Below are 16,595 nucleotides of genomic sequence, written 5' to 3'. Positions count from 1 at the left end.
ATATTTACCTATTCTTGTCGTCTCATATAAATGAGGGCATATGGTATCGTCCTTTTGTGACTGACTTATTTCACTCAGCACGGTATTCTCAGGGTTCACCCATGTCGTAGCGTGCATCAGAACTTCATTTCTGTTCATGGCCGAGTAGTAGTCCGTTGTATGTATGGACCACATTTTGTTTATCCATTCATCCGTTGATAGACACTTAGGTGTTTCCACCATGCTTTTGTGAGTAGTATATAAAATAGGTATATATCTGTTCATGTTACTACTTTTAGGCCCCTAGGGTATAAACCTAGGAGTGGAATTGCTGGATGATATGGTAGTTTAATTTTTACTTTTTTGAGGAATAACTATACTGTTTTCCACAATGGTTGTACCATTTTATATTCCCACCAGCAATGTATGAGGATTCTTGTCACCTCACATCCTTACCAATATTTGCTGCGTTCTGGGTCTTTTTTTGATAATTGCCGTTCTCATAGGGCTGAGGTGGTATCTCTTTGTCGTTTTGATTTGCATCTGTCTACTGGCTAATGATACAGAGCGTTTCTTCATGTATTAGTTGGCCACTTGGATATCTTCTTTGGTGAAGTGTCTGCTTATGTCCTTTGCCCATTTTTGATTGGGTTATTTGTCTTTTTGTTGTTAAGTTGTAGCAGTTTTCCTATGTTTTGCATATTAGACCCTTATCGGATATATGGTTCCCAAAGGTTGTTTCCCCGTCTATAGGTTTGCCTTTTTTACTCTTTCGATAAAGTCCTTTGATGAATATAAGTATTTACTTTTTATGAGGTCCTAGTTACTTTGTCTTCTGTTGCACATGGATTTGTTGTTGTATTTGATAATCTGTCATTGAGAAAAACTAGGTCCCATAGTTTTGCCCCTGTATTTTTTCTCAAGAACTTTATGGTTTTAGGTTTAACATTTAGGTCCTTGATCCATTTTCAGTTAGCTTTTCTGTGAGGTATTTTTCTTTTAAAATGGGGAAATTCTGCACTTTAGTACCTTGCCTAAGATGGCAGACACACTTTAAATCTTCTGATACCTGGCTCAGAGTTCATTTCACATAACTTTCCTTTTTCTTTTCTTTTTCCCTGGACTGTATTTATTAGGTAGCAAAGCACTGATCAGATGTGGACAGTCTTTTCCTCCTTCCTGCTTACTTTTCCACTCTGAGTATGGAAGCCTTTGCTTTCACTTCCTGGGATGGGTAGGGATGTGTGTGTGTGTTTACTCTTAGACCAGATCAATTAATTACACAGCTGCACATTTCACTGATGGTATGGATTGTGTAAAAAAAAAAAAAAAGATTTTTTGTATGGATTGTGTACCTCGTCTCCTACTCTGATTGAGGCACTTTTTTATAGTTTATGTACAATGGCTGATTTTTACATCAACCTACAGGTAGTTTTACTATCCCTGCTTTACAGAGGAGAAAATTTAGGCTTTGAGACGTTATCTAACTTGCTCCAGGTCTCATAGGAAGCGGGGAAGTGAGGATGCTTACTTTGGTCTCTGTAGTTCCAGGGCCCATTCCCATGCCAGTGTGTGTGCATTCCTGCCTTGGCTTGACTGGATATAGTATCAGTGTGTATCTCGGCCACCTTTTCAGTTGAGAGCTGATAGGGTGTGGTGTGAACTATACAGGCCATGTGTGTCTTTTGGCCAGGTAACTATTTCTCATTTTATGGGCACTCTTAGTGTTTTTCTCCTTCTATTAGGGAACCTGGGACACTAGAGCAACATTGTTTGCCTGTTGATAGGTGACATGGCAGGTGTCCTGATTGGGGTGATGGCACTGGTGGTGTGTGGATTCCTTTCCATGTCTATCTGTCCTTTTACAGAAGTCCATCCACTACTGGGTGTGAAGGGGGATGGCAAATCCAAGAAGAAGCAAGCAGGCCGACCTAAAGGATCAAAAGGTAAAGAGAAAGATTCTCCATTTAAACCGAAACTCTACAAAGGGGACAGAGGTTTACCTCTGGAAGGATCCGCGAAGGGTAGAGTGCAGGCGGAGCTCAGCCAGCCCCTGACAGGTAAGGACACGCTGGGCGCGCCGGCTGGCTTGCTTTGCGGCCTTGCTTTATCCAGCCCTTGACTGCGTTTCACTGCACCACTCCCTTCTTCTCCCCTCCTTTTCCCAGTGGCGTATATTCTGAGTTTGAAACTGCTGCTAAGAGCAGGCTAAACCAGATTTGGCTTAATTCAGTGGCTCTTACCCTTGCATCCGTAAATAAGTTTCAAGGATCTATATTCCCCTGACATTATATACAAAATATCGTGTGATTTTTTTTCTGGAGACTATGTCCATGGTTTTCATCAGATTCCAGTAAGAACCCGTGACTTAAAACAGGGTAAGAACTCCTGGTTTAATTCATTTCTTGGTCTGTATTTGCTGCTAGTTTTTTTTTTTTTTTTTTCCTCCCTCCTCAAATGAAAGAGTAGACAAAACCAGAAATAAAAGCTTGCTTTATGCAGCCCCTGACTGTTTAACTGTGGCAGCTTTTCTCCCTCAATCCCAAGTTGGTGTTTTGCTTTCTCCTGGTAGTCTAGAAGCAATATTTAAATTGTTAATAGTACCATCATGTTAAAGAAGATGAGGTGTTTTTTTCAGGATCTATAAACAGGAGGAGACTATTAAAAAGATAGAAACTTACAGTGTCTATGTAACATCTTAACACCTAAGCCTTTTGAAATTTAATAGTCTTTCTTACTTTTGTTTGATTGAGGGGTGTTTTGGGGGATGAAGAACAATTGCAGTTTCCTGTCAAATACTTGTGAACCTAGGCTATACGGTCTCTTGTTTGGAAAATATTGATCAAATTCGAGTCCATTTCTATTCAGACATTGTTGGGCTTTGGAGGTTTTTGATTTTGTTTTATATATAAGCATGCTTTAGTTGGTATGATGCTCTTGACTTTCTGTGGCTAGGTCAGTAGGCTCAGGCAGGATTGATTAAATATCAGTGATTGTATTTAATATTGTTTGCTTGTTTTTGTTTTTGCTACTTTAAAATTTCAATTTAAATGGGTTATTCCAAATGTGAATATACACTATAGAATGTAAAACAGAATTCCTTGTCTCACTTAGACCTTAAATCAGCTAATCATCGTCCGTGAACGTGAATTCTCTTCTACAGAGAAGCTGAAATAGACTCACTTAGTCACCATTTTGATTATTCTGCCTCAGGTTTCTTAGATTCAGACTTGAGTTTTCAGTAGCCTAACACCGTACCACTGAGGACCAGCATCCTTTTTCCAACAAGACTTTACCGTACACCACTGATAATCAGTTACCCCCTCCACATTCAGTCCACCTAAGGCCATGTCTGTATATATTTAAAAATTGTCCTGAAGAGTCATACGTACATTGCCAACAAAGATTTCAGATCGATAATCAACCAGAGGTAAATAAAAATGATCCTTCCATAACCTGCTTCTTGCACAAGCTGATGCCACTACAGAAGAAACAATTTGAAGTTCAAATAGATTTCCCTGGCCCAAAGAACTAAGATGCTTCAGGGTGATTTAAAATGTGACCAAACATATTCAATTAATTAAAACACTCTAGGACACAGTTTCTTCAAAACCTGTGTCTAATAATTATTTGCTTTTCAATAGTAATTATACAATAATGAAATCTTTTAAAGTTTGTTAAGAATCGCATTTTCCTCTCTATTATACAATGATTTTAACTGCTAATCATAGTAGATGTGGCTGCTAACAGTGACTTAATCTCTCTGGTGTTTCCCACATTGGGTTTCTGTGAAGGCTGTATGAAGTACTCTTAGGTTTTACAGCTGAGACCACAGCAGTAGTTGTGTCTCTCACCTATGCTTCAAAAATGTCTAAATGAGAAAAAAAATCAAAATGTTAACTTGGCCTGAAAGATGTGGGCCTTTTTATTCCCTAAAATTTTCAAAGCACTGAATACATATACTTCCCGTTGAGTGGATTCTGGCTCCTAGTGACTCTACAGGACAGAGTAGAACCTGCCCCATAGGGTTTCCAAGGCTGTAATCTTTATGAAAGCAGACTGCCACGTCATTCTCCCACGGGAGCTGCTGTGGGTTTGAACCTCCAACCTTTCAGTTAGCAGCCAAGCACTTAACCACTGAACCAGCAGGGCTCCTTACTGAATACATATACTAGTGTTGTTAGCTTAGTGACAGAAGGGAAGTTTGCAGTGAAATGAGCGAGAGGATACCATTATGAGCCCTTGTGGTGCAGTGGTTAAGTCCTTGGCTGCTAACCGAAAGGTTGGTGGTTCGAACCCACTGGCCACTCTGCGGGAGAAAGCTGTGGCAGTCTGTTTCCGTAAAGATTACAGCCATGGAAACCCTATGGGGCAATTCTGCTCTGTCCTGTAGGGCTGCTGTGTTGGAATCGACTTGACAGCAGTGGGTTTGGCTTGGTTTTGGCATTAGATGTTTCCTTTTCCTCACTTTGCTGACAAGCCTAAATGAGGTCCTGACCTCTCACTAAAGGCTAGAGCTTGAATCTCAGAACAGCAGGTGCTTCATACTGGAGTTTTGGTTTCTCGTTATTTTTGTTAGACACTTAGGTTGGTCAGCCTTAAACATAGGCAGCTATTTTAACAGCGTTACCTCTTAAATGGACTAGAGGAGATATTCACGTAGCAGGGCCAGGATGACGATTCATTTTCTGGAAACACCCAGACCAAACAACTGCACAGATTACCACAGACAGCTCACCAGCGTCTTCTGATTGCATGCCGTGTGTCCTTCCCCACATGACCTCTCCGTCTTTCTTCCCATTTTCTTCCTTCTTCGCTGGCTTTGATTCCTTGACCTTTTCCTGAGTGGGAATGTCCACAACAGAAACAGCCAGATCACACTCCAGAGTGTGCTGAGGAGCAGGGTCACTGATAAACATTAACAAGGGTTCGTGTCTTGGTTCTAAGACTTTCTCTGAAGGGCTGGATTTGGCTTTATGACTGGCTGCAGCGTGGTTTGAATTTTGCAAGTCTACAAATTTGGGGGAGAGTGGTGAAACTGGATCACAGATAACTCCATCAGAAGCCTCAGTTTCAGGGCAACGTATGAGACCTCCCATGTGAGAGTCCTTGGGTGACGGTGGGACGTCATCCAATATCATGGTTGGCTTGGAGGGCCCTGAGCGGGCAAGGGCTGGCCGGCACTTGCTGATTTGCATATGGTCTCCCAAGGCCACTGAGGCAAGCTCTGTGGTATTGGGTCTCCTAATTCTCCATATCTTGGAGATTGCCAATAAAAGGCACTATGTAGCCATTGCAAACTTCCCACCAGATATTAAGAAGTAAAACCTAATCCAGAATGCCCGAGGCATTTTTTTAAAAAATCAATCCAATCTGAGGATTGTATTTGTAAATCCAAGGTTTTGTAACCCCCACTCCCCAAAAGGGACTGCTTTTGCATTAGAGCCAAATTGTTTGAAAGCAGGATCAGACGTGTAGGCTCTGTTGCTATTCAAGTTAGATGAGTGACAAATACTGTTAATATCTGCAGTTGACCACTTACTGAAGAAACTGTGCAATAAGCTTGATTAGCCCCAACAAAGCTGTCATAGTTTGTTGCATGTTGCAACAGGAGGTTCTGCATTTCAAGGGAAGGCTGGAAGACAGAAACACCACTGTAGCAGTCATCTCGCCATCTGGAATCTGGAGCTACAGAAAATCTTTCCCAATAACAGCTTGTCAGTACTGGGTGGCACCACAGTGCCTGCGTCCATGAAGATACACTTGCTGTGATGAGTGAGGACCCATCAGTGAAGCTTGGCGAGGGTGACCCTGAGATTGGGACTTTTCGGAAAGGCCACGTTGGCATGTTCAGCACCATCTATCAAATTCCCCTCAATTACCCCCCTCAGATACTTTCCAGAACACAGCCCTCAGCAGACCAGAGACTTGAGATATAAGCAGAATCACCGCTTGCTTCACTGCCCTTGTTTTCTCAAGGATTCGCCCAGAACCGGAGCTCACAGGCAATAAACTTCGTTAACAGCAAGTGTGACAAAGGTGTGGTCTGTCACAGACATAGCCTAAAGGCATGAAGGGGCTGGTGTGCTCCTGGGTCAGCTGAGGGCCTCTCCTGGGCATAGGTTACAGCCAGCAGAGGCATGGCTTCCAGAGGCAGACTGGCACTGAGGATCTCCCTGCCGTCGGCCACGCTGCACCACTGCCTTCCTGGTGTCAGCCCGCTGCCCACTCCGCCCCAGGGCTCTGAGCCACTCCCTGGTCACTTCCTGAGGGACTGCCAGGCTGTTCCACGGGGCTGCATCATGTTACTTTCTACCTTTTATGTGATGAACAGTCTCTAAGATTGATTATGAATTCCCCCTAAAATTAGATGATTAGTTAAATATTTTTCCTCATTTCATGTGATCTTATTAACTGACTAAGGCAATGCTTGAAAGTCATGATCCAGGGTTCTCTCAGGCCGCCCTGGCTCAGACTGCTGTTGGGAGGTACTCCAATGAGTGTTCATCATGAACTGAATTTTTCTTAATTTTAAATTACTGGAGATTTCCTTTATGTTGTAGTGAAATACTGTAAATAGTATATGTCCTTGGAGCAGTTGCTGCTTCCGATTTTTAGATTGCCTGGAGGTCTTCTATTTCTGTGTATCTTGCTTTGAGTATTGCTTGCTCTGGCTTTGGTTTATTGCTGATGCCTCACCAGGACAAGAATGAGGATGATACATAAACATGAACTGATTTCAGGTAGCCAGCCAGGTATCTCAGGGAGCTCATTAGTCATCTTGAGTGCCTATTACTCTTGACCTGCGATCACGTCAGTTTCTCCCGTCGTGGCTTCAGCTTACAGTGTCAGTGTTGTGTCCATTTAAAAACTGTTAACACTAAATGACCAGGGTACCCCTGGGAACAGCCAGCAAAGCTAGCCTTAGAGTGGTGAAGGTGCGTATTGAGCCCTGTGGAACAGATTCCTCTACCTCAGGATTTTTTAAAAAGAGGTTAATGATTATGTTTTATGTTGACAGCCAGTTGTAAAACATGTGCTAAGCTTTTATCTTGCTGAACAATAGAAAGTTTGATTTTTAACAGTGTAGTACTCAGCGGAGAGTTTGACTTCATTATAATGTCAGTCTGCTGTCAGGAAGATGTGAATGCTTTCGTTGCCAGCTGTCAGCTGTGCTTGAGCTTTACTTTAAAAACCAGTAAAACCTGAGCTTTACTTTAAAAATTTTACTATTAAAAAAAGTATTGTAAATGGTTACTTTCTTTCATAGCTTGGGCAAATTAATTTTTAACCGTTTTACTGTTCCAAATGGCATCTGGGAAGATTTTCTTCACCTTGTTCTCTTTTTACACTTCCTAGTTAATATTTCACAGCAGCCCATTTAAGGATGTCCCCTCAGAGGTTGGACAGCTTCTATGGAATAATCAGGGAAGTGTTCATTCGATTTTACTAGTCGATCGGTTGTTGGTGCACAGAGATGTGGTTAGTGTCTCTCATGAACATTGCACCATATTTGGAATTCTGAGGTGGTGAGAGAATATCACTTCAGGAACAGAGGTGCTTGGGAAAGGGCCTGTAGCTCACTGTTAATCCTTTAGCAACTGAGTGTCGGATGTGAGAGTTTGAGAGGCGCGGTACCCTAGAATTTCCTTCCCACTGCTTACTGCGCTTTGTGATGTGTTAAACGTTATTTGTTAACACCTAAGACAATGGTCAGCAGCTTAGAGAATGTGTAGAACTCTGATCATTTTTTCCCCCCTTTGGGACAGTACTGAGAAAAGTATTGGGGTGAGGGGTTGAGGCTGGGATTATTTGTAGTTTTAGTAAAGGGTAATAGGGAGTTGGAGTTGGTTATTACTTTTCATAAAGGGAGAAATTTTTAGCCCCTGTATGCCTGTAACGTATCACCCGGCATCCATCAAGCATTTTTGTTCTTGTATGTAACTAATCTAAGTAATGCTAAAAAAAATCTTTTTGTGTCTAATCTCTTTAGCAGGGGGAGCAATCTCAGAACTGTTGTGAAGACCTGTGAAGTTCTTCGTTCTTCCCCACTTTGCCATCATGTGGCCTCTGGACACTGTGGTCAATCATTTGAGATTGACTTTAATTTAAAACAAAGGCCTCTGCCTCCCGCCCAGGAGGTGGAAGGAGTGAATTTTATGTTTGAATGAAGAAGTGAATTATGGAAGAAGAGTATACGCCCCTTCCCTTCCCTTTCAAGCATAAGTCCAAATAGGCTCTCAGGAATGAGGATTTGTGAACATACCACAGAGGAGCTTTGACTCATTGAAACTTAATGTTTAGTTATGTTGCTGGAGAAAAGATAACTATGGTTTTTACGCATCTAACCTAGCATCATTGAGACCTGTTATTTCCTGTCTTCGTTTGCCGTCTCTCCTCAGTGCGTGTCCTGGAGTGACTTGTTTTACTGCCAGTGTCCTAGAGAAACTTGCGTTGGATATTTTCTTTCTTCCGTTTTTAACTTTGCACTCCCACCATATACGCCTATGTTTCTGTACTGTGTGCAGAGGATACACAGCAGAAGAAAGTGCTTCAAAGCTTTCAGAAAGAGAGGAAAGATAAGACGGCCCCTCTTCCTGCCATGCCGCATTTTGCTCAAGAAGCTGGATTTTTTTCTTGTTTTCCTTTCATTCTGTGTTTCCCTCTAGCACTGGTTTGTTTGCATTGATCATGGGTTTTGAAGATAACTAGTTTCATCTGTCTCCAGCAAAGAATCATCAGTAGTTTATATTGCACTATGTATGCTGGCTTGCAGAGATAGAAACAAACCAAGGTGTCTCAAAATAAGCTTTTTTTTTTTTTAACTGGGGTGGGGGAATCTACGCAAGGACTAAAGTAAAACTGTCCCAAATCAAAGCAGCAACAACATAATTCAAATCAAAGATGAAGGTAAATTTTTTTTTATCAACCTTTCCTTCCTGTATCCATGCTCCCAGTTTCTTACTACATGTTTTCAGTCACTTCCTTTCTGTGAAAGGTTGCTTAGCTCTCTCTCTTTTTTTTTTTTTTTTTTTTCGCTTTTACTGCTCTTTATATGAAAGGTAGCAGATTGGATGGACATGTACCTTAGATGGTTGAAGTTCTCTGAAAATCCAGAGTGAAGAAACTGGGTGTGAAAGGGCCTGCTAGCCTCTCTGAGTGGAGCTTTTTTTAGCTGACCGAGAGTTGGTTACCCTGGTGGTCCTTTTAGTATTTTCAAAGGAGAGTTTAAACACCATGCATATTGTGAAATCCACATCAGCTGGCAAGTGCTCCTGTAAGCAGCTGAACAAGTTGATTGGCTTTGGGATTTTAGGTAGAAATCAAGGTGGAACACATCAGTCGGTCCTATTCCGTCTTTCAGAGCCAGTTTCCTTAGTGGTTGAAGGAGAGAGCTCTCTCTCAGTCAGCTGCAAAACATCTGTATTTTTAAAGGCCATTTTTCCTCCAGTGTCCATCCTATAAATTTGATGTGAGCTGTACCAGTAGTAGAGATTGGTAGGTGGCTCACTAGATGGGTGTTTGTCTTGCGTACATTATACCCATTCCATTTCTCTCTACACTGATGCTGCAATCGTGTGCAAACTGTGATACCGAGGGTTTCTGTCTTGTTTCTGTGCACGAAGTACCTTGGTTTCCTCTTCCTGTGCATTTGGATTTTATGCTCTGTCCACCTCCTGAACTGGCTACTGAGAAAAGCAGCTGAAGCCTTGTCAGACTGTCTCTGACAGCAGCTCCTAATAATTATTTATGCTTTGGGTTTTTTTGTTCAGCTCCTGAAGCTTTCTGTCCATTTCTGTTTGAATTTCTCGAGTTGTACAATGTATGTATATCTTCTTCCCCAGTTCCCCCAGCTCCCGTTGGGTTTTTTAATGTTTGGTAGTTTTGTACAAGATGAGACTTAGACTTGGGTATTTCTTGCTGAAGCTTTAATGCTTTGTAAATAAAATTGGATGTTTATTAAAGAACAGATGTAGATGTTTGTTTGTAAGCACCGATCACTTCTAAACATCCAACTCTGCTTTGCCTTGTACTGTGGAAAATGCAGCTTTCTGTGTCGAGAGGACGCTAGATCTCTACTCTGGGTAGAAATACAGAACTGGAAGGCCTAGAAGGTGGTGTCAAATAGTCCAGATTTCTGCTTCTAGACAAGATTATAAATAAAGATTTAAGCAGAAAGTTGGTGTTAACCAAAGAGATCATCTAGAAAGAGGTTCCACAGTGTCTCTTCCAGTTTTTTACTCAGTAGGCATTTGTGTGACTTGCTTTGTAGCAGCCACACTGCTGGGCACTCGGATGGTTACAGAAACGAATGGGAGGAGGCTCCTGCCTTCTACGGACCTTTTTCACAACCTAAGACCAAAAAAAAAAAAAAAAAAACCTGTGTTAAGTTGATTCCGACTCATAGTGACCCTATAGGACAGAGTAGAGCTGCCCCACGGGGCTTCCAAGGAGCGCCTGGTGGATTTGAACTGCCAACCTTTTGATTAGCAGCCGACTTCTTAACCTCCTCACCACCAGGGTGTCAGAACCTAGTACACAGTTAAATTCTTCCTTATTAGCCTTTTTTTTTTCTCGATTAAATTGTTTTAAAATCCATTGAATATTCATTGTCTCCTAAAGAACGTTTCCTAAAGTCTATTTAAGTCCTTGATTTTAATCATCTTCAAATCCGAGTGTCTACTTAATCTTTTCTAAGTGACTGAGAATCCTTCTTTGACATCATAGCTGTCTCTTAGCAACCTGACCCAAGCAAACAATGAGATCCTCTGTTCTATGGAGTAAAGGGAGTAGGTATAGAGTCAGAGAGAATTAGGTGTCCTCTCACCCAGAAAATATCTTCAGCACCCGTGAGAAGGAAGAGTACCTAAAAGGGGGAGAGGAGCTACATATATATAACATTTATTTTGCTGATAACACATTCTAATTCTAAAAGGGCATCTTGGCCCTTCATGAATTTTTATTTCTGTTTAAAATTCCTTACACGTGACAGTGTTTCACACTTTACACAATATTTTCATGTACAGTGTATCATTTGATGCTCAAAGTGACCTTCCTGCAGTAGGCAAGGAAGTCTTAATTTACAGAGGAGGAAATAGAAATGCGGGAGGATCAGGTACTTGCCTCCCGGTACAGTGCTCTTAATCCTTACTACAGAAGGTTTAGGAGCTTTTAAAGTTGTTAATAACTTAATTCAAATTAATCCTCTTTTTTAGACTTCAATATTTGATTTCTCGTTTGGTCAGATTTAACTGAACTTTTGAAACCCTTAATTTAGATCCCACAGTTTAGAGGGGAGGGGAAGCGGTCAAGAACAGTATAGCTTTACTGTGCATTTGAGGTAATTTGGAAGTTCATTTTAGCTTCTGAAGTCTTCATCTTTGTCTTCCTAAGAGGTGGATTTAAATTTGCTAAAGGATGTGAAAAGGAGGAAGACTGGCGAGGTAGTGATTAAGAAGCATAGACAATAAAACAACAACATTGTGATTTTTTTTTTCCTGTCTTACGACTTAACCTGTTAAAAAGGACTGGATTTTTGTTTATTACAGTATACTGTTTGACAATGCATGCATCATACTTTTTGACTTTGAAGGATATCTCATGTTGAAGAAGTTAAGTTATAATATTGAAGAAGATTCAACTGGAATACCTTGGGGTGTTGGCTGAGGTGAAATTCCTACTGAGACATGAAGTGTTTGGCCACTGGTATCATCCTTGTGAGCCTGTTGTTGGCCTTCTATATGCCTTTTGTGGTGACTTTACCTAAAACACTGGCCATCCCCAAGAAGCTGCAAGAAGCTGTAGGGAAAGTCGTTGTCAATGCCACCACCTGTACTGTCACCTGTGGCCTTGGCTATAAGGAGGAGACCGTCTGTGACGTGGGCCCTGATGGAGTGAGAAGGAAGTGTAAGTTTCAGCGCTTGGAATGTCTGATGAGCTGGATCTGTGGGATGCTCCATTTCACCGTTCCCATGGGGAAGGAGTTTGAGCTGAGTTGTCTGAGTTCAGACCTCCTGGATGTTGGGCAGGAAGCTTTCCGCTTTACCTGGAGGCTTGCTCGAGGTATCATCTCAACTGACGATGAGCTCTTCAAACCCTTCCGAGCCAATTCCCACTTTGTGAAGTTTGAACCTGCTTGGGAGTTTGACTCTGGGACCTACCGGTGTGACGTGCAGCTGCTAAAAAACTTGAAACTTGTCAAAAGGCTCTATTACGGGCTGAGGGTCCTCCCTCCCCACTTGGTAAACCTGAATTTCGATCAGTCCCTGACTGAGGATCAGAAGTTAGTAGATGAGGGCCTGGAAGTGAATCTGGACAACCATTCCAGGCCTCCCCATCCAACGTGGAAAAAGGATGTGGCATCTGCCTTGAGAGTAGGCGTCGCCAGTGGTGTGGCCGGTGGTGCGCTGCTGAGCTTAGCGCTCTGCAGGGGCCTGAGGGTGCTCTACAGCATCAACAGCCTTCACAGCGGAAACGCTTTGCGTCTGAAGGACTGGCTGTTCAGGAAGCCGAGCTAGCATTCTAGAGAGCGTTCTGGCTGCCAGATTGTGGATGGGCCGTGAGGGAGGAGTCCCGCTGTTAAAAGAGTGTATGTGGGGGGGTCTGGGGGGCGGGACGTGGAGAGGGGTAACATCATGGTAGCTGCGGGCAGTAATCTCTAATATATTTGTGTACCAGATGGATCTCTTCCTGATCTCCCCTGCTCCCTAGGTGCCTAGGAAACTGACGGCAGGCATCTCACCTGTTCCTGGAAGGAGTTCTGTCTTCCAAGCTGGCATTCATTTTCCACCTTTTACAACTTGTCGGCCTCGCCATCTCCACAATATGTTCACGTAGAAGGATGTATTAATAGCTTTTCTAGTGAAAACATTTTTTTTCCTCGTCAATAAAAATACTTGATTCACAGTAGCTGTATGATGACCTAACCTTTTCTTTTCTGCTCTTTAGTTAAAAATTCCTTGTGTCTGTTTAAATTTTCCCATGATTGGTCTGGCTGTCATTTCCCTCAAGTTTCTTAGAATAAACATTGAACAAATTATCTGCTTTGTAGGGGGCCACATACCCTTGTGTGGTAGAGCTGAGGTTGTTATAATGCCATTATGTATGTAATAGACTAGGGTATGTAATAGACATGCAGTCACTCAGTGTTAATAAATTACAGGCCCTGCCCCAGGTGAACCCTCTCTGTTCAGAGTTAAATTGAATTTCCTGGCAAAACACTGGATTCTTGTCTGGTAGGTGTCTCCTGATGATTCACACAGCTCCTTGGCTTGCTCCTAGTTCTCTCCCTTCAGCTTTCTCAGTGTCCTGAAGCTTGCGTTCCTGGGAAAGTTCAAGTGGATTGGTTTCTTCTGGCAGCCAGGGCCCCCTAAGGGAGGAGTAGTACCCACATCCCTCCGTAGGAAATCCAATCTTAAGACCTAAGGGCCATTCAGACTCTGAGATAACTGGCTTGTGGAACCATTGGTGAACAGGCCCGACCACCAGCTGAGCTAATTTTACTGAGAAAATTATAGCATTTCTTCTCATCACTTGTCTCTAGTTCGCAGAAGGAGATAGCAGAAACCAGAGACTCAGACGGTGGTTCTTTCTCTAGCTGTACGTTAGAATTGCCTGGATGAGCTTTTGAAAAATTAAGATTCCTGAGCCCCAACTCTGAAGATGTTAGTTCAGTTTAAAGTATGGCCAAAGAATCTGTATTAGTTTCTCTACTTTTTTTAGTTAAAATTCAAACCCATAGGAAAGTTGGAAGAAATATTTGATGACATCTATTGACCCTTGACCGAGACTCACCAGTAGTTCACATTTTTGCCACATTTATCTTTCTTCCTAAATACCTGTAGATTTTGCGGAACCAACTGGAAGTTAGGCATTGTATCCCTTCACCCCTAACTCATGCATGCATCTCCTAATAAGGACATTCTCCTGTGTAACCACCATGTCATATCACACCTAAGAAAATGAGCAGTAACTCCCTGATCTGATGTGTAGTCTACGCTCAGATTTCCCCAGTTTCTAAAACCTTACAGCTTTTTTTTATTGTATGTTATTTTTTGATCCAGGATCAAATGAAGGTTCACATGTTACATTTGGTTATTTCTCTTTAGTCTCCTATTTTATTACAGGTCCTTTGCATTTGGTTTTTCATGACATTGATTTTATTGAAGACTCTAGCTAGGCCATTTGTCTGTTGTTCTACAATCTGGATTTGTCATTTCCTCACTAGTGGATTCAGCTTAGACATTTTGACAGGAGCCCTACATAGATGATAGTACCTACGATGCTACATCAGCAGGTACATAATGTCAGGCTGATCCACTGTTGGTGATGATAGATTGTTCATTTGCTTATGGTAGTGACGGTCAGCTCTCTTCTAAGGCGTATTTTTTTCCCTTTGTAATTAATAATCTGGGCAATGATACTTGGGAGGTTGATTATCTGGCTCCCCGACAAGCATTCCCACCAAGGTTTTGGTTTCCATTGGTGATCCCTCCCTTATGTTGGGTGTTGCAAAATGGTGAATCTTCTAAGTCCATCATTCCTTCTGTTCCTTCGATTAGTCTGCATTTTTCTGTAAAGAAGAGCTTACCCTTTTTACCCTCTTGTTATTTCTGGGGTGTCAATGCATTCTCTTTTTTATTCAGTGAATCATATAATCCATTACTGATGTCATTTTTTTGGTGCTCAAATTGTCCTAAGTTTTGGCCAGGAGGAGCCCCTTTTGTCCTTTTCATGCAGCCCCATTTGACTTTGAGCAAATGTGGTCTCCTGGAGGAAGAGCAGATTCAGGTTTGGGGTAAGGAAAGTCCAAATGTGGACCTGGGACATCTTGTACTAGAAAGAACGAAATGCTCAAAGTCTCACTGGACTGAGATGGTTCAGTAATAACGTTCCCTAACTCATGTCCAGCACTTCAGTTTACAAAGCACTATACCCCAAAGGACCTCATTTGATCCTTACAACCAAAGATGAGATCTATGAAGGGTCAGACAGCTTGTGCCATCACATAGGGGATAGGAGACCAGGACTAGAACTGAGATCTGAAGTCATGAGTTCTAAGCGTCTTCGTTTTTAGAAGTTTTATAGGTGATTCTGATAGATAGCCAAGATTGAGAACCACTGACCTAGGCCCACGCATAGGGAGTCTACCTTACTGTTGCTCATAGTTTAAGAAGATCTTAAATTTTCCACATGCCCTGTCCCACGTACTGTCTGTCTCTGAAAGGATGGACTTCAGACCTCAGTTCTGGTCTTAATCCAGTAGGACAATGTGCCAAAGCAATTAGGAAATAGCTTGCTGTATTTTGAAGAAGACGGTAGAATTATAGCATCTCTCTCTGTACTTAATGAACTCAATATTACACTGCTGAGGAGGGAGGAGGGCTGAGGGGGTACTGTTTCCCATTTTAGGGATGGAGAGACTGAGGCCCAAGAAGAGCTAAATAACATCTCTAGCATTCTGTTGCAAGCCAGTGGTCAAGCATGGGCTGGACTTTTAAACAGCTCTAGGTTTATAGCCCTCTGTTCACTGGGCACTTGAATTTTGACTCTAAGCATACGGAGGGGTTGAGTAGGGAGGAGAACAAAGGACCTCCCTATGAGTGGGAATCAGATGTGTTAGTGAAGACCAAAACCCAGTTCCATTCATTGAGTTCTGTACATGTAATCTGCCTCTGGAGGGTCGAGGGGATGATGAATGTCCTAAGATGTGGGCTCTAGGGTGGCCAGTGCCTCAGCAGCCCTTTTGGGCGCAGAGCGGAGCTGACCCAATTGCAGTATCTGCCAGTGTCTCTACTGGTCCCTTCTGTGGGCTCGCTGTCAGCCTGGGCTTCTCATGCTGCATGGGTCCTGGGCAGATGGCCAAGCACCGAGTAGTGGGGCCTCTGCTCACCTTCATCTCCACCAAAGGCCTCTTCCCGGCATGGCGTCCTGCCCACGTTGCACTGGACAAGTTGAACATGTCACATACGTAAATGGAAATCTGATAAATGCTTGTTGAATGTCTGAGAGAATGTCGTGGCTGGGAAATGTGACTTCAGCGATTCAAACCCTTTTGGCCGGTTTGGGCAAAGGCAGCAGTCAAGTTCTTACAGTTAGGGGCCACTTTACTACAGGGAGAAAACTTGCCTTTGGGACCATTGAGTCAACACCTCAGATGTCCTGGAAATCAGGGAAGCCTGAAGCAGTACTACTGCACACACAGGTTACTGCCATTGTGTTAGGGAAAGGCAGCCCTGTTTAGAAAAACCAACTCTTGCCTGCCTTAAAATGTCTGAGCTTAATTTTTCTTTTGCTCAGGAATGAATGAAGCAATGTGGACTGTATTTTGTAACTTCCTTAGAGTTGACCGTGTGAGGAGTGAGATGTGGGATAAAAACCTGTAGGGCTAGAGGACAGGACAAAAGAGGTGTGCATTAGCCTGGGGATAAAAACACCCACAGCTGGTTCCAGCTGCCTCAACAAGTTGAGAATCCAACTTTATTTAAGAACTGCCTGCTACCACAGTCAATAAATAACTACATTACAAGAAGTACAGGAGAGACAGTAGGCCAGGGGCATGGTTCCACGTCAGCAATAGTGGAGTCCCTAGCACAGCCCCGCTGTGAGCAGCTCTG

The 16,595-nt window shown here is 42.6% G+C and overlaps 2 protein-coding genes across 4 annotated transcripts in view; both read left to right on the top strand.

Annotated features, from left to right (window-relative positions):
- The window catches only part of RBBP5 (RB binding protein 5, histone lysine methyltransferase complex subunit), a 46,273-nt gene extending 37,454 nt beyond the window's left edge, over positions 1 to 8,819 (top strand). The window contains exons 13-14 of one of the 3 annotated variants that reach the window (XM_049857953.1): positions 1,848 to 1,925; positions 7,973 to 8,819. In XM_049857953.1, the coding sequence (XP_049713910.1) occupies positions 1,848 to 1,925; positions 7,973 to 8,001 (107 nt within the window). In that variant the 3' untranslated portion in view covers positions 8,002 to 8,819. The other 2 variants (XM_049857952.1, XM_049857951.1) reach the window with 2 other exon arrangements.
- A 104-nt stretch (positions 8,820 to 8,923) lies between these two features.
- TMEM81 (transmembrane protein 81) lies at positions 8,924 to 12,888 on the top strand. The gene is made up of 2 exons (XM_049857954.1): positions 8,924 to 12,568; positions 12,691 to 12,888. Exon 1 carries the CDS (start codon positions 11,667 to 11,669, stop codon positions 12,495 to 12,497), a length of 831 nt encoding a protein of 276 aa, XP_049713911.1. The 5' UTR covers positions 8,924 to 11,666; the 3' UTR covers positions 12,498 to 12,568; positions 12,691 to 12,888.
- The last annotated feature ends 3,707 nt before the right edge of the window (positions 12,889 to 16,595 follow it).

Source organism: Elephas maximus, chromosome 18 (genome assembly GCF_024166365.1).
Source record: "Elephas maximus indicus isolate mEleMax1 chromosome 18, mEleMax1 primary haplotype, whole genome shotgun sequence".
NCBI classification, from domain to species: Eukaryota; Metazoa; Chordata; class Mammalia; order Proboscidea; family Elephantidae; genus Elephas; species Elephas maximus.
This window is presented reverse-complemented; position numbering and strand designations above follow the sequence as displayed.

What these genes read in the sequence shown, in the direction of transcription:
- TMEM81 (XM_049857954.1), top strand. Translation starts at nt 11,667, where the DNA reads ATGAAGTGTTTGGCCACTGGTATCATCCTTGTGAGCCTGTTGTTGGCC.